Genomic DNA, 16,314 nt, shown 5'->3' with positions numbered 1-16,314 from the left:
CGCGGGCTCCTGGCGGCGTCTAGCCTCGGAGCGGCTGCTGCAGCGGCAGGCGGCAGGGCCTGGTGGTCGGGCCGCCCGCCCTTCCCTGTCTTCCCCGCCCGGATTCCGAGTCCTGCCGGCGAGGGTGGGACGCGCAGCCGGGAGGCCGGCGGGGTGGCTGCGCGCCTGGACCGCGGGGTGACAGCTGCACTTCCTTCCCGCAGGGGCCCGAGCCGCGGCGCCAGGATGGGAAACAGTGCCCTCCGCGCTCACGTGGAAACCGCGCAGAAAACCGGGGTCTTTCAGCTGAAGGACCGTGGGCTGACCGAGGTGAGTGAGGCTGGGAGGGACCGGACTGGGGGTGACACGGGAGACGGGTGGCGGGGGCGGTGAAGTTAACCGGCGAGGGGTTCTCCGCGCTGTGAGCCCCTTTCTCCAGTTCCCTTCAGAGTTACAGAAGCTGACGAGCAATCTCAGGACCATCGACTTATCCAACAACAGGATCGAGAGCCTACCGCCTGTGATTATCGGCAAGTTCACGCTGCTCAAGAGCCTCTCCTTGAACAACAACAAACTGAGTATGGCTTTTGCGTCTGGGTAGCTTTTGCTACTACTGGTCGGCTGTGAAGGAGGGTGGTGTTCTCTCACAAGCCAATGTTTTGTTATGAAACCGTTCCGGCTGCTCAAGACGCAGGAGATTGTCAGAGTCCCTGAAGTTTTCTCTCTCTTGTAATTACATCTACAAGCCGCCTCTGGTGGTAAAACGATTGGGACTGGGGAGATTTGGACGAGGCAATGGGAGGGGAGGGACTTTCCAAACGCCACGAAATTGCTGTCAGGTTGTGCGGAGGCTCCTGCACAAACTATACACATACATGCTTTCTTGCATTTTGATGGCACTCTCCCCTTCTGAGGACTATGTTGGTAAAAATGCAATACTTAAAAATGGCACACGTGGGAATTCTGTGTATATTAACAAGAGGCATAGCAGGCTGCCATGTAGCTTTTATAAATTTCATCAGAGGTGTTTTCAGCTGTATCAGATTCAGGTTTCTGTGTTTTTTATCTTTGCCAGCTGTTCTTCCTGGTGAGTTATGCAATCTGAAAAAACTGGAGACGCTAAGCCTGAACAACAATCACTTGAGAGAGTTGCCGTCTACCTTTGGGCAACTGTCTGCCCTCAAGACCCTGAGCCTCTCTGGGAACCAGCTGCGAGCACTACCACCCCAGCTTTGTAACCTGCAGCACCTGGATGTGGTGGATCTCTCCAAGAACCAGATTCGGAGCATACCTGACATAGTGGGGGAGCTGCAGGTCATCGAACTCAACCTCAACCAGAACCAGGTCGAGAGCTTAAGGGTTCCTTTCTAATATATATCCTGAATAATCTGTTTTTCTCTAAACTGTAATCATGGAGCTGGGCATCGGAAGCTGGATGAGAAGTATATTCTGTGGGCTGGACTAATTTCAAGGCCCAAAGTCCCGTGGAGAGAGTTGAGACACTGGTTGTGTTGGTTGTGTAGGTATTTTATAGAGAGGTTGGGATGGGTAACGGGGTGCTAACTTCAAAAGTTAAACTACTGTCTCACAAATCTTGAAGAGTTCTTCAGATCCTTTTCAAACATGTCTCCAGTCATCTAACAAGGAGCTGTCAGGCCCAGCCAGCGTGGCTCAGTGGTTGAGTGTCGACCTATGAACCAGGAGGTCACTGTTCAATTCCCGGTCAGGGCATATGCCCGGGTTGTGGGCTCGAGTGCAGGAGGCAGCCAATCAGTGATTCTCTCTCATCATTGATGTTTCTATCTCCCTCTCCCTTCCTCTCTGAAATCAATAATATTTATATGGAGCTGTCAGAAAGATAGAGTGGAAAAGAGGCTTATACTCATAGGTTCTCAGAGTTAGACATCAGAGGTAATCTGTTGTCCTTTTTTGGACATCTTTGTCAATGTGTGTTCTGCTTTTGCTAAGAAACATCAGCAATAGGCATTCTGGAGATAGCTCATTTCCTTGTTGGACAGCTTTGATTGTAATATTTGAAATTTGTTTCCATTACTTCGGAAGCTCTTTGGTTATTATGTATAACTGGAGAAACAATCTTTGGTTTAGACATAAGACACAGTGTTGAAACATTAAATCATCGGTTCTCAACCTGTGGGTCGCGACCCCTTTGGGGGTCGAACGACCCTTTCACAGGGGTCGCCTAAGACCATCGGATATATAATTACATATTGTTTTTGTGATTAATCACTATGCTTTAATTATGTTCAATTTGTAACAATGAAAATACTCCTTCATAACAGATATTTACATTATGATTCATAACAGTGGCAAAATTACAGTTATGAAGTAGCAACGAAAATAATTTTATGGTTGGGGGTCACCACAACATGAGGAACTGTATTAAAGGGTTGTGGCATTAGGAAGGTTGAGAACCACTGGTTTAGACAGATGATCAAATATTAAGTATTAGTGGCTACTGCTTGAAAAATGTCCATAGGAACAAGAAAGGAAGCTAAAAATGAATTATTCAAAAGTTAGAAAAACTCAGTACTTAGATACAGTAGGGAGTTTCAAGGAAGGGATAGTACAATCAAGCATTTATATACACATAAAAGATTGGCAGTGAATGTACCAAAATGTTTATTGCTGGTAGATTGCAGTTCTTTTCTTTAAATTTAAAAACTTGACTCTCAAGTTTTCTATAATAAATAGTGCTTTTATTATCAGAAAATTTTATTTCCAAAAGCCACTGGTTCCAAAGCAAGTGCTCTTTCCCCACCCCCCAAAAAAGTGGAGGAGTAGTAACAGATGCTACATGACAGAGGCTTCTGGAATGAGTAGGTAGTAAGAAAATGGAGGCGGTAAAAAGAGAACTAGGACAAATTGTCAGGTAAAGATTTTTTGTTTTAATTTAGTAAAAAATAACCATTACAGTGCTTATACTTTTTCCTGTTATTTTTTGTTGTTAAATAGATATCTCAGATCTCAGTAAAGATATCTTGCTGTCCTCGCCTTAAAGTTCTTCGCCTGGAAGAGAACTGCCTTGAGCTCAGCATGCTTCCACAGAGCATCCTCAGTGATTCCCAGATCTGTCTGCTTGCTGTGGAAGGCAACCTTTTTGAGATAAAGAAACTTCGAGAACTAGAAGGCTATGAGAAGGTATGTATTCATATACTTCTGCATTTCTAGTCACTGCTCCAGAGAAGAGAATGGTGAAGTGACCCACATGAATGTTTATAGCCACAGGCTGCATGGATAATCCTATTTGTCAACAGGATCTGTTTCCCATTTTGGAGGTGAGTTCTAAGAGTCAGCCAAATTCTTGTACAAAGATGTACTGGTATATACACTCGTATTGTACCAAGATGACTTTTTCTCTAGACGGTGTATTGTAAAGCATCTTTGTCTTTTGATAGGTTTTCTATTAAAATATCAAAGAAAAGCTTAAAAGACCCCAAAACTAATGTGCTTTAGATTTGCATTTAGAATAGGTAGATTTTGTAGGAAATAAGGGACCATATCCAATAAAAACCTAAATGGAAAAAAAAATCATATGAAAAAGGTTAGTATTTGCTCATGCCAAAACAGCACATATATATTTTTTTTCTTTCGTGACTTTTAGTACATGGAGAGGTTCACAGCCACCAAGAAGAAGTTTGCATGATGTTCTCCACAAGCATGGGAATCCTTACAGGACGTTAATTTGGAACCTGCTGCAATCTGGCCAAAGCAAAGGCTCCTGTTGCTGTCAAGGAAGTCTGCAGTAAGGAGCTGATACTCCAGGAGATTATATTGCATTTGATCTCTTTCCTTTTCAGAGCTTATCTTAAATAAGCTAAAAGGAATCAACAGACAGGAAGAATTCTCCGTTTTGAGTCATGAATAGGGCAATGGACAATGTTGATCTTCAAATCATCATTAGTTTGGTTGTAAGAAACCAATAGCTAGTTGCTATTTATACAGTGAGGGGATGCTGCCTGGTAATAGAATAGCTCCACGCCACAGCTTGAAATTTCATGTGTAGTTTCAATGAGTGAGCTTTCATAAAATCAGCTGCCATCCCACTTCTGTGTTAACATTTCACATTTTTATGATATTGAAATAACTTGTTGAGAGGCTGCTATGGTTAATCTAAGGATCTGTGTGTTGTTCCCGTCCATCAGTTCAATTATAGTATTTATACTTGGAATTTAGGATGTACATAAACGTGTGACTGTCTTGATTAAAAGTGTATCTTGTCAGAGAAGCTTCACTACAACACTAAGACATGTTCCCAAGGCTGCAGTAGCAACTTCTTTACTATTGCAGGTGCCTTATTGGTAGAAGGCTCTGAAGAGCTAGAACCATATATGCAAAACTTGTAAGATACTAGGGTTTTAATAATCAAGATTTTCCTGAAGCTTTGGTAGAAATAATGTCTTATTTCTGGTAATCCTTTTCTCCTTTTTGTATTTTATAACTCTACTAATCAAATTACCTGTCAAAAAGCAACTATAGTATTTTAAAACAACCTATGTTTATCAAGTTTATTCTCTGAATGAGAGAATATATTAAATAAAGAATTTTTAATGAACTTTTTGGTTGGAAGAAAGGTTCATCCTTTAAAAGAAGACAGGAAAACTAACCTGTAAATGGCCTTTTGTTTGAAAATAAACTGATTAGGAAGAAATGTTTCATGTTGAGGTTGCATAAGTACTGCAATGCCTTCATGTGACTGATAAACATCTTGTGGTAGTGGAACCATGTTTATTAAGAGAAACTGAAGGTACAAAGGTAAATGTTTTCAAATTGTTATTGATATGAACATTTATAAAGTTACCACTCTGTCATTTTTTGAAGTTTTGTCTTGTCCAAGGGGCTATTATTTACAATATATTTACAGTTCTTGTTTTACAAACCTAGGTTGACCTTTATGTCAAAAGATCATAGGAGCGTAGTATTTAATCTGTATGAGGAAGTCTCTCTGACCTTCAGTCTGGTCTGGGTATTCTTTTTCCCATGTTATTTTCTGTTTCTCAATTTGGGGAGGAATAGTTTGTCATTCTTGAGTTTTATTAAAAAACAACAACACTTTAATCTTATTGATCAGTTAAATGGACAATTAACATTTCTCTATTTTATCAGTACTTATCATCTAATAAATCAGAACTTATAAATTAAACTTAAATGTCCCCAGCCATTTAATTACTAGTTGGAGTTTTAAAAAAAATCTCCAACTCGCCGAAACCGGTTTGGCTCAGTGGATAGAGCGTCGGCCTGCGGACTGAAGGGTCCCGGGTTCGATTCCGGTCAAGGGCATGTACCTGGGTTGCGGGCACATCCCCAGTAGGGGGTATGCAAGAGGCAGCTGATCGATGTTTCTCTCTCATCAATGTTTCTAACTCTCTATCTCTCTCCCTTCCTCTCTGTGAAAAATCAATAAAATATATTAAAAAAAAAAAAATCTCCAACTCATCCAGTCGGTATGGCTCAGTGGTTGAGTGTCAACCTATGAACCAGGTACAGTGATGGCGAACCTATGACACGTGTGTCAGAGGTGACACGCGAACTCATTTTTTTGGTTGATTTTTCTTTGTTAAATGGCATTTAAATATATAAAATAAATATCAAAAATAGAAGTCTTTGTTTTACTATGGTTGCAAATATCAAAAAATTTCTATATGTGACACAGCACCAGAGTTAAGTTAGGGTTTTTCAAAATGCTGGCACGCCGAGCTCAAAAGGTTCGCCATCACTGAACCAGGAGGTCATGGTTCGGTTCCTGGGCAGGGCACATGCCCAGGTTGCGGGCTCAATCCCCAGTGTGGGGTATGTAGGAAGCAGCCGATCAATGATTCTCTCTCATTATTTATGTTTCTATCTCTCTCTCCCTCTCTGAAATCAAGAAAAAAAATATTTTTTAAAAATCCCCAACCCTATGACAATGACTACTACCTTTCACAACTTGGACCCAACCTTATTTCCAGATATCCTTTCTTCACTCTGATTTGCCTGCCTAGTCATACCAGATTATTCTGCTCTTTAAATCCATAGTGCAATGTTGCTGTCCTTTTAACTGCCTTTATACATTGGTTGGTCAGTCAGAAATGCCCTCTCTTATTAACATGCTCTTTCCCTGTCTAAGCCCCTTTCTAAGTCGAATTAACTGCTCCTCCATCTGTTACAATAGCACTTCTCACATTCTGTATCCATCTGTCTCCTGCTAGACTGAACTACTTGATGGCAGGTACTATGTAAAGTAATATATCCCAAGTTACAGTACACAAGCATTTAGACTTAAAAATGAACCAACAAAGTAGGTGGACTTGTGGTCTGGAGACCCACATTCTATTGCCCACCAGCCCTAAGTCATGTACATTCTTTTAGAGCTTGGGTGAAGTCAGTGTAGAATACTGAATAAGATGAAAGGCCTTGCAATTCTTGAGAATCTCTTTGCAGAGACTTTGTCCAGCACAGAGTAGGTGCTCAATAAATAAAACCTATCCCCCCTCCCAAAGTAAAAAAAAAAAAAGATTATAGGCCTCGGAGTGAGAAAGACCCTGGTTTGAATCCAAAGTCTGTCATTTAGTAGCTTTATGAATTAGAGCAATTTATTCTCATCTGTAATATGGGCCTCCTACCTTTCAGGTATGTTGGGAGGATATGGTGAAAAGATACATAAGAAGGCAGCACAGCCCTGACCAGTTTGGCTCAGTGGATAGAGCGTCAGCCTGTGGACTGAAAGGTCCCAGGTTCGATTCCAGTCAAGGGCATGTACCTTGGTTGCACGCATATCTCCAGTAGGAGGTGTGCAGGAGGCAGCTGATCGGTGTTTCTCTCTCATCGATATTTCTAACTCTCTATTCCTCTTCCTTCCTCTCTGTTAAAAATCAATAAAATATATTTAAAAAAAGAAGGCAGCACAGTGCCCATGACAGAGTAAGCATTTAATAATGGCGCCATTTATTTCATCTGTAAGATATTAAAATAGAATTTAGCAAGTTGCACAGAAATGGAAAGCTTTGATCAGATACAAAGTTAAAAAGGAGAATAAGGAACTTGGATATCAATCTGAGAAATATAAATCTGACGAAGGTAACTTAATATTCTAGTAAGAGAGTGACCTGAAGAAAATAGCATTTGCCTGGCCGGTGTGGCTCAGTTGTTGAGGCATTGTCCCGTGCACTAAAAGGTGCCGATTTGATCCCCAGTCGGGGCACATGCTGGGGCTTCAGGCTCAATCTCCAGTAGAGGTTTTGCATGAGGCAGCCAATGGATGTTTTGCTCTTATATTGATGTTCATTCTCTCTCTCTCCCTCTTCCTCTCTCTCTAAAAATCAATAATACTTTTTTAAAAAGCAGCTCTGGTCAGCATTGCTCAGTATTTGGAGCGTTGGCCCCAGCAATGAAGGGTCACTGGTTTGATTCCTGGTCAAGGGCACGTATCTGGGTTGCAGGAGGCAACCAATTGATGTATCTCGCTTCACATTAATGTTTCTCCCTCCCACCTCCTTTCCTCCCTTCCACTCTCTCTAAAAATCAATGGAAAAAATATCCTCAGGTGAGGATTAACAAAAAAAGAAACTAGCATCAAAAGAAACAAATAGAAACTAATTCTAAGTACAATTCGGTATAGGATGTCTGGGAAGTAGAAATTTAAGTTAAGGGAATATTCACAATCCACACATGACATGAAAATATCTAGGGTTGAAGTGGTAATAAAGGATGAATTAAAACTGAAGGAAAAAAAGCACGACCATATGGGATAAGACTGAAAATATGGAGAGCTTATTGTTAAAAAAATAAGTAAATGCTTTTAGGAAGGGCATTTAGGTATAGCACAATCCCCAGTGTTTTATACCTTCTTACTTTACACATGTACCATCACCTGCCAAACTACTCTCTTCATCATGGAGCATTTCTATTGCATAGGGTCTAAATGAATCTCACTTTAAATTATTTTCCTCTTCATTCCCATGTTAAGTGTATCTTCTCTCTCTCTTTTAATCCTCACCTGAGGATATTTTCCCATTGATTTCTCGAGAGAGGAAGGAAGGGGGAGAGACAGAGAGAAACATCCATATGAGACACATCAATTGGTTGTTTCCTGCACACGCCCCACCAGGGCCAGGGATTGAGCCCGCAACCAAGGTACATACCCTTGACTGGAATTGAACCTGGGACCCTTCAGTCCACAGGCCAGCGCTCTATCCACTGAGCCAAACCGCTAGGGCAACTGTATCTTCTCAAGTGGGTTGTAGTTCTCTCTCCTAAAAACGATCCTTTTGTGGGGAGCAGCTACAGTGTTTTGGACAGGTTCAAGCCTTGGACTGATGAGAGGGCACAGTCCTCTCATTGCCACGTGCAAGTCCCAGCTTGGAGGGCAGGGCCCTCCCAGCACAATTATAGCCAACAGCTATAGTTGTAAGCTTGAACCTATGGTCCAAACACGTGGCCCCACGTGCCTGAGTGATGTAGGCTTGATCAGAGTTGAGGTGCATGTAGTTGAGTAGGATTGAAACCCACGAGAATGTTGTAAACATCTTGACCACGCCTTTACTTTGCCTGGTGGAATCTGGCTATAAAATAAAGACATGGCTTGTGGGCGCAGTCACTGTCTCTCAGAGAAGCAGCCTCCCACCGAGACCCAGCTTTCATTCTCTTGTCTGTCTTTTCTAAGCCTTTCAGCCGCCCCCACTCAGGTTCACCCTTGGCCGTGCTGGTGCGGCACATCCTTTCAGTCATTAGTGTATTGAAGCTCAAATGAGTAAAAGACTAGTAATGATTAAAATGTACCTCATGACAAATCATAGAATGGAAAGTCCTACCAGTACTTCCAGTAAAAATGGTAAAGATGCTTTCTCTTGGGAGTGCTTCTTGATTTATGGACCTTTCCTTTACTCAATTTGTTACATAAGAGCTGATGAAATGGTTGCCCCCCCCTCTCCAAAAAAGTCAGAAACACACCTATTTTGAAAGAACAATTCCATTAGTTACAAAATTTAATTGTAAGGATCAAGCAGTGGTTATCGGTCAAACCAAACCACATTAATAGTTTTGATGTGTACAGGTGCCAGCTTTTAAATAAAGGTGACAAATACCAATCAGATTCTTATAACACTGTTCAGGATCTAAACAAGTGTGATTCTGAACATAGTTCAATACACAAGGCTAAAAGAATGATAGTGCAATCATCAATAATAAAAACAAAGGCATAATTTTCCAAATCAATTTTAGTTAAACAGAATTCTAGTTTTTCAAAAGTCTAAATCTACATAAAACTCAAAGTAATCTAATGATTTTTCTACCTGAGATCAAAACAAGTTTATATTTTCCTATCTAAACATAATTCTTGGCATTGAGGTAAATCTGAAATCATGTGAAATATTTTGTCAAACATTCCCCCAAAATTTTAAGCCCTGCTTTAGACAGAAATTCTCATGTTACAATACACATTTAAATATTTTTCTTCAAAGACTAATGACAAATTTATGAGGTTAATAGGCTTGAATTAGAACCATGATACTAATAATATGAAAATAAAAAGCCATTCATTTGTTCCTGTATGGTGCAATATGAAATGTGATCACAGACTCTATGTACATATATGAATCATCAAGAGTTCAGGAATTAAACTCACTTTAAGAAAACTCATCCCATTCTTTTTTGAAGCAGAGGTTGCAAAGTTGTGATGTATAACAAAAATATTGTATATAAAAGCTCCAAAACCAAGTAGTAGCCTAAATTGGCAATAACTGCAACTTAAAATCTAAACCCAACTAGATCTTAACTGCGGCTATGCAACTTACTGCTTTGTGGCCTGAAGGTTTTACTGAGGTAACAACCTCTTATCTCTTGCTTCTCCTCCTTGCACTCCCCCACCCGTCCCCAGCTTCCTATTTCGTGGCTGTCTTTGGCAATGCTTCCAAATCATGAAAGCACAAGAACCTACTCCAGTAAATGAGGAGGGTGAAAAACAATGCTATATATGATGTATAAAAACCAAGCTAAGAGTATAAACTGAGAAAGAAAATATTAGAAGGAAGGCTGAGCAGCAGTCTACCCTCAAGGAAAAAAGAGAAAATAAAAAACGGGGAGGGGGGGGCGGGCTGTGACTCCTTGCCCCTCTTCCACATTATCTCCTGATTAGAAGAGTGTGGAACCAAAATTTCAAACTCTGAAAAGGCAATGACTCTGAAGGAAGAGCTAGATAAGTGAATAAATGGTAAAGAAGTACAGCAGTACTTTAGCTGTCAATGAGTTTCTTTGCTCTGGCATTGGCACCTTCAATTCGATCTTTGTTGGTGTCAGCCTGAAAAAAAAAAAAAGAAAGACACCAGCATTACTTCACAAGGTAAGTTAATCTAATAAAAGTTAAATTCCAGTTTGGCCACTATGGTTCAGCGGTTGAGCATCAACCCAGGAACCAAGAGACTGCTGTTTCGATTCCCGGTCAAGGCACATGCTGGGGTTGCAGGCTTGATCCTCAGTAGGCAGCCAATCAATGATGTTCTTCTCTCCTCTCTCATCAATGTTTCTATCTCTCTATCCCTCTCCTTTCCTCTCTAAAAATCAATTTTTAAAAAAACATCAAAAAAGTTAAATTTCATACACTTGGAGTAATACACTCAGGAAATTCAGGAAACAATTGAAGTCACATTACAAAATTCATCTTGGGCAAGAACTGACAATATCAAATTAATTTGGAAAAAACTGGGTGTATAAATATGATGAAGGTATAACAGAACTTGCCAGTATTTCTTTTTTTAAAAAAAATATCCTTTTATTGATTTCAGAGAGGAAGGGAGAGGGAGAGATAGAAACATCAATGATGAGAGAGAATCATTGACCAGTCTGCCTCCTGCACACCCCCTACTGGGGATCAAGCCAACAACCTGGGCATGTGCCCTTGGCTGGAATGGAACCTGGGACCCTTCAGTCTGCAGGGGACACTATCCACTGAGCCAAACCAGCTAGGGTAACTTGCCAGTATTTCATGAATTCTACATTTTTTTCACAGTTTAACATGTCTGAAACTGGGATACATCTTATAATCAATGGCATTTAGATGCAACAAAATATAAGAATGCTCTTCTCTGCTACTGATCTGACCTTGTGGGAGTCCCCTGAACGGAATCATAGAATCCCATTTGGAGTTATCCTAAGTCTAACACAGAGATTGAAATAACCTTCCCCAAGATCTTTAGAACAGATGTATTACCACATCCACATCAATATATGAATTAAAATGATGGGTAATATGTAGCCTAAACCCCTTTGAAAGCATCGTTTGCCTCAATAAAATCCATTTTAAGTGACTCAACAGTGAGTCAAGCTTAAAAACTTACCCTATGCTTTAAAGTACACTGATACTTCAATAAGTAACAATAAGAACGGCATTTAGATAAGACACATCAAAACATTGGACACAATTTCACTTGCAGTGTCTTTTACATTATATGAAGTAAAAAGAAAAGCAATCACCCCTTTTCATTACTCACAGGACTCTTACTTTGTGTGCCCATTCCACATGAACCATTCTGCAGAACTGATTTTTACCTTACGGACTTAGGAGAATTCAGGAACTTACTAATTTATTATTTAACAACAACAACAACAATAAAAACAACTCCAAAAGCTAACTTGCTCATTCGGGGGAAAGGTTAGAGATTCTAAGCTTCATGTGTAAAATTGTAAATGAAACCATTTCATTCCAAGTTCTTGGCTTCAAAATGAACCAATTGCCATAAGCAAAAGAAGAACTTAGCTATTGTTTTTCAATGTGCAAAAACTGGCTGCTTCATCAAAACTCTTAACACCGGTGAGGACAGGGTCCAAAATACTGAGCACAAATATCCATTACTAAAACACTATACTAGATGTCTCATTTTCCGATGGTACTAAGAAACTTTTACCTTTTCTGTGATCCGGTCTATTTGTCGATTCTGAGCCTCAATCTCATTGCCCATGTCCAGGGCCATGTTTTTTAAATTTCCTAGGATACTGCCCACTTGACTCAGGTTCTCTTCCATTTCATCTTCTCTGGCATCATTTGTTATACTATCACAAAAAGATAGTTAATTCAGTTTTTGATGAATTCTAAATGGACTAAGTCTGGATTTAGTTTATATAAAAACAAGCAACCAAAATTACTTTAAGCAGTGTTAGACCCAAGGGAACGTAGGTTACATTAGAAGCATTCCATAGTAAAAATGGAAAGACTAATAAAAGAGAGCACAGTGTCTTAAAGCCATGTAAGAGACAATTAAGTAACAACTCTGGGACAGTGGTTCTCAAAGTGTGACTCCCGGTATAACCTGGAAACTTAGACACAAAACATGCTAATTCTTACATTCCATTCCAGATCTACTGAAACAGAATGGAAGTAGATCCCAGCAATTTGTGTTTTAACAAACCTTCCTACAACAAAGTTGAGTAGTTGCAACAAAGACTGTATGGCCTGCAAAGTCTGAAATATTTATTATCTGACTCTTTATAGCTATTCTTATAGGGATTTGGTTAACCCCTGCTCTAGAGGATACATTTTAAAGCATTTTCTTATTTACATCTTACATCAGTAATTTGGAAAGTGCTGAAAAATATAAAGAAAAATCCATAATTGAAGGCCGATATACCACAGTCAACATTTTGTCAGAAGGCTGATTTTAAAATGAATTTTTAAAATAAAATAAATGCTATTTCTAACTGATGAGTTAGGATTCATGTATAACTATACCCATCTTCCTCAGTGAGCCATTCATTTAGGAAAGGGATAAAAATATTGAAAGGAGCTGGCATACCGTTTAATGTATCCATCCTTGGCTGCTCCTGTGGCTGCTTGCTGAGGCTGACCATTTGTTACTCGGCCTGGCTGCTTAGATACTACATTGCTAGAAGAGTTGTCTCCGCCATCTCCCCATGTTGCCTTATAGGCCTTACCAGACTCAAAGTTCTTTGTCCTATAAGAGTCAGGAGTGCAGAGAGACCCCAAAAAGCAGGAGAGGGAGAGTTGTAATTATTAGTGCTTGTTACCGTCAAGATGACCTTTGTACCCTTACCATAATAGCCATATACATACAGCTAGATCTAGATTATCTGTACTCTGAACCATCACAATATGGCATAGGAATAAAGATGAATTTTAATGCCCACTGACATTAAAATTTTTTTTTTTTTAAAGTTCAAGTACTTCCACCAAATCTTCATTAAGCAGTTAGCAAGTAACAAAATGTATTTTTATTTTTTAGGTTCCCTCAGCCACTGACACTCTCCAGAAAAGAGGTTAATGGACACAAGGAAAAAAGTGTTCTTAGGCAAAGTGTTCTGGGATGCCTTAAGAGGTTCCTTGGTGGCATCTCAGGGGTTGATGAGGGATGGAAGAGTAAAAAGGCTGAGTAGGCAATACTTAGACCCCAAATGCCCCTTACTTGAACCAGAGCAGTTCCAATTTATCAGTTTTATTAAGTTAGAAATTTGCACAAAAACTTTAAAAAGGATTTCTTAACAAACATCATAAAGGAAAGGCATGAATTACTTCCAAATTGAAAAACCAATAAATAACTAACAATCTTGGCCAAACTGGTACCAGTTATAAATCCTTTGGTTTAGGACTTTTTCATTTAAGAATTTACTTTTTCTAATTAAAAAACAAAACAAAAAACAACCCTAAATCCAGGCCTCTTAAAAATAAAAGCATAGGCTTTCGATGTAACCGAAATAGCCAAATATCAGTCAAAGCCAGAATTTTACCAAGGGATTTACTACTCAAACTGGTATAAATAGCAATGGTATACTTAAGTGACTTTAAAATAGCTATTACAGCCCAATCGGGTGTGGCTCAGCAGTTGACTATTGACCTAGTGGCTCAGCAGTTGAGCATTAACCCAGGAACCAAGAAGTCATTGGGCCCCAGGTTGCTGGCTCAATCCCAAGTAGGAGGCAGCCAATCAATGATTCTCTCTCATCATTCATGTTTCTATCTCTCTCCCTCTCCCTTCCTCTCTGAAATCAATAAATTTAAAAAAAGAAAAGAAAAAATAGCTATTACAAAAAAAATAACACAAATAAAACGTTTTACTGATTGAGTAGATACAGTTTCACTCATACAATTTTAGTTTTTTTCTATATACATAAACAAAGCAGAATATGGCTATAATACTGGCCTCTGATTTATTCCACATAGTATGTTAATGAGGAAGTTTTGAAACTACAGAAGCAGAGGAGAGATTTTATAAAAATAGTGGCTCCTTCTTTAATAGACATGTGAGGATTCATTTTTTGCAAACACAGAATTAGATCTTGGACCTTAATCATTAATGCTAAAGAAAGGGTACTACTATTTTTTTGATAAGAGGCACTGAAAAGGTAAACAAATCTATGAACACTAAAGAGCTAGTTCTCAAAGTGCCTTTCCTGGTTCCACTTTAAATTCTCACAATTTCCAATGTATGCTATTATGTTTTATTAATTACTCTGTCTAATAATAAGCTATGATAAATCTTTCCTGGAACAAGGTGGGATTAAATATTTTTAAATGTATAATTATCTGTTAGTTTGGTGAAACCGATTTACATGTATTCTTTGTTAATAAGGTGGATCTCAGGCAAAATTCTAAAGCAGAGTAATACCTAGTAAACAAAATAAACATTAGTTTTTCAGAAAGTGAATAACCAGATATATTATAATAGGAGTAATATAAGATAAGTGGGATTTTTATCAGCATGTCAGATTGTAGAAAAGGTCAAAGACTGAGGGCTGGAATCCATAAGTCACTAAATATTGACACCATGTTTCTGAAAGTCTACTCTTTATGTATTAAGACAGGACTTGTGGGCTCTTGGTCTATCAGGAGATATATACATGTTCCAACCTCCTTCTCAACTTTTAGAGATAATATTTGAAATTCCTTAAATTTTTTAGAATTCTTCCTTTCACAATTAGATATAAGGGGCATAAGATGCAAACAAACTGTTTTAACATGATATGAATGAGGTTCAATTAAGCCAGTCTATAAATGAAGAATCAGACTGGTTACTAAACCCTTATCCCTTTAAGAGGAATGGATCTCTGAAGATGTTCTTCTAATATCAAGGAAAAATGATACAAAAAAGCTGACTTTGAATTTTTTTTTACAGCTTTGCATTGGATTGTCATGTTTATTTTTAAACAGGTTGCATGTTTATGAAGAAGTGATTTTTAAATGCTGTTGGTTTCATATCTTCACCCTTGTGATAGGTCCATTTCTCTTTCAGCACCTCCACTCTGGGTAATACCTTCTAGTTGCTCATGATCCTGCCACCTGCCAATATTACCCTGGAGCTTCTCCCACCAAATTAGAACACCTTTGAAAGTTACCAATTTTTAAGGGCATTGTCAGGTAGCTGCCAAACTAATAAAAATAATAATGGCTTTAATTTAATTTAATTTAATTTACTTTAATTTAATTTGTCTTCTTACAAAGGGTCTTAAATGCTTTAAAGGTAATATTCTCCTAATTTGAGCACCAGAGTGACCTGGATGGTTTGAACATACAGGTGCACAGGTTACACTATAAAAATTCTGCTTCAATATGTATGAAGTGAAGCCTGGGAATTTTTTGTTGTTACTGTTTTAGGTCATTAGCTACCCAGGCAGGGAAGATTAACACTGTTCCAAGGGACTTACAATCTGTTTTAGAAGAAATATTTTAGATTACCGTAACAGTCTTTGTTTTTCTATATATTGAGACACTGAAGAATTGATCTAGAGCAGGGGTGGGAACGTCCAACCCGAGGGCTGTATAAGGCCTGTGAAATCATTTGGTCTGGCCCTGCTAAGGCATTAGGAGTCAGTTAATTAAATGTTTGACCAAGTACAGCAGGCTAATTTTTAAGTTGATAATTTTGTCCATACAAATGGTGTTATAAATATCCAAATGGCCCTTGGCAGAAAAGGGGTTCCCCACCCCTGATCTAGAGGAAGCAAAGGTACAAACCAGGAATTTTTCTTTTTTTTTTTTAAAGCTACAAGATTTAGCTCAGCTGGTGTGGCTCAGTGGTAGAGCATCGACCCATAAACCAGGAGGTCACAGTTTGATTCCTGGTCAGGGCACATACCCAGGTTTTGGGCTTTACCCCCAATGGAGAGTGTGCAGGAGGCAGCCAATCAATGATTCTCTCTCACCATTGATATTTCTCTCTCTCCCTCTCCTCTCCTCTCTCTGAAATCAATAAAAATATATTTTCTAAAAAGCTACGAGATTTGCAGTAAATTGACCTGAACCCTAATCCCAAACCTGACATTCAGTAGCTGTAAAACCTCAAGCAAACTTCCATCTCTTGAGTTTTATGTAAAACTAAGATAATAACAATACTTAAC

At 39.1% G+C, this 16,314-nt stretch overlaps 2 protein-coding genes across 8 annotated transcripts in view; one reads left to right on the top strand and one right to left on the bottom strand.

Moving 5' to 3' along the window:
• The first annotated feature begins 33 nt into the window (after positions 1-33).
• Positions 34-16,314, top strand: part of LRRC57 (leucine rich repeat containing 57) — a 30,396-nt gene continuing 14,115 nt past the window's right edge. Inside the window, exons 1-8 of one of the 7 annotated variants that reach the window (XM_014459495.2) lie at positions 34-119; positions 202-309; positions 419-557; positions 1,055-1,323; positions 2,953-3,138; positions 3,220-3,275; positions 3,602-3,742; positions 15,210-15,252. In XM_014459495.2, coding sequence (XP_014314981.2) covers positions 226-309; positions 419-557; positions 1,055-1,323; positions 2,953-3,138; positions 3,220-3,275; positions 3,602-3,742; positions 15,210-15,237 — 903 coding nt within the window. In that variant the 5' untranslated portion in view covers positions 34-119; positions 202-225 and the 3' untranslated portion in view covers positions 15,238-15,252. Of the gene's footprint in view, positions 125-201; positions 310-418; positions 558-1,054; positions 1,324-2,952; positions 3,276-3,601; positions 4,809-12,322; positions 12,354-15,209; positions 15,253-16,314 lie in introns of those variants that run through there. The other 6 variants (XM_023757529.1, XM_023757527.1, XM_023757528.1 and 3 more) reach the window with 6 other exon arrangements.
• The window catches only part of SNAP23 (synaptosome associated protein 23), a 39,163-nt gene continuing 31,777 nt past the window's right edge, over positions 8,929-16,314 (bottom strand). The window contains exons 6-8 of the mRNA XM_006093075.3: positions 12,759-12,917; positions 11,874-12,018; positions 8,929-10,270 (exon numbers count right to left, since the gene is read on the bottom strand). Coding sequence (XP_006093137.1) covers positions 10,205-10,270; positions 11,874-12,018; positions 12,759-12,917 — 370 coding nt within the window. The 3' untranslated portion in view covers positions 8,929-10,204. The remainder of the gene's footprint in view (positions 10,271-11,873; positions 12,019-12,758; positions 12,918-16,314) is intronic.

Source organism: Myotis lucifugus, unplaced genomic scaffold (genome assembly GCF_000147115.1).
Source record: "Myotis lucifugus unplaced genomic scaffold, Myoluc2.0 scaffold_109, whole genome shotgun sequence".
Classification (NCBI taxonomy): Eukaryota; Metazoa; Chordata; class Mammalia; order Chiroptera; family Vespertilionidae; genus Myotis; species Myotis lucifugus.
The sequence above is the reverse complement of the archived record's forward strand: the minus strand, read 5'-3'. Positions and strand labels throughout refer to the sequence as shown.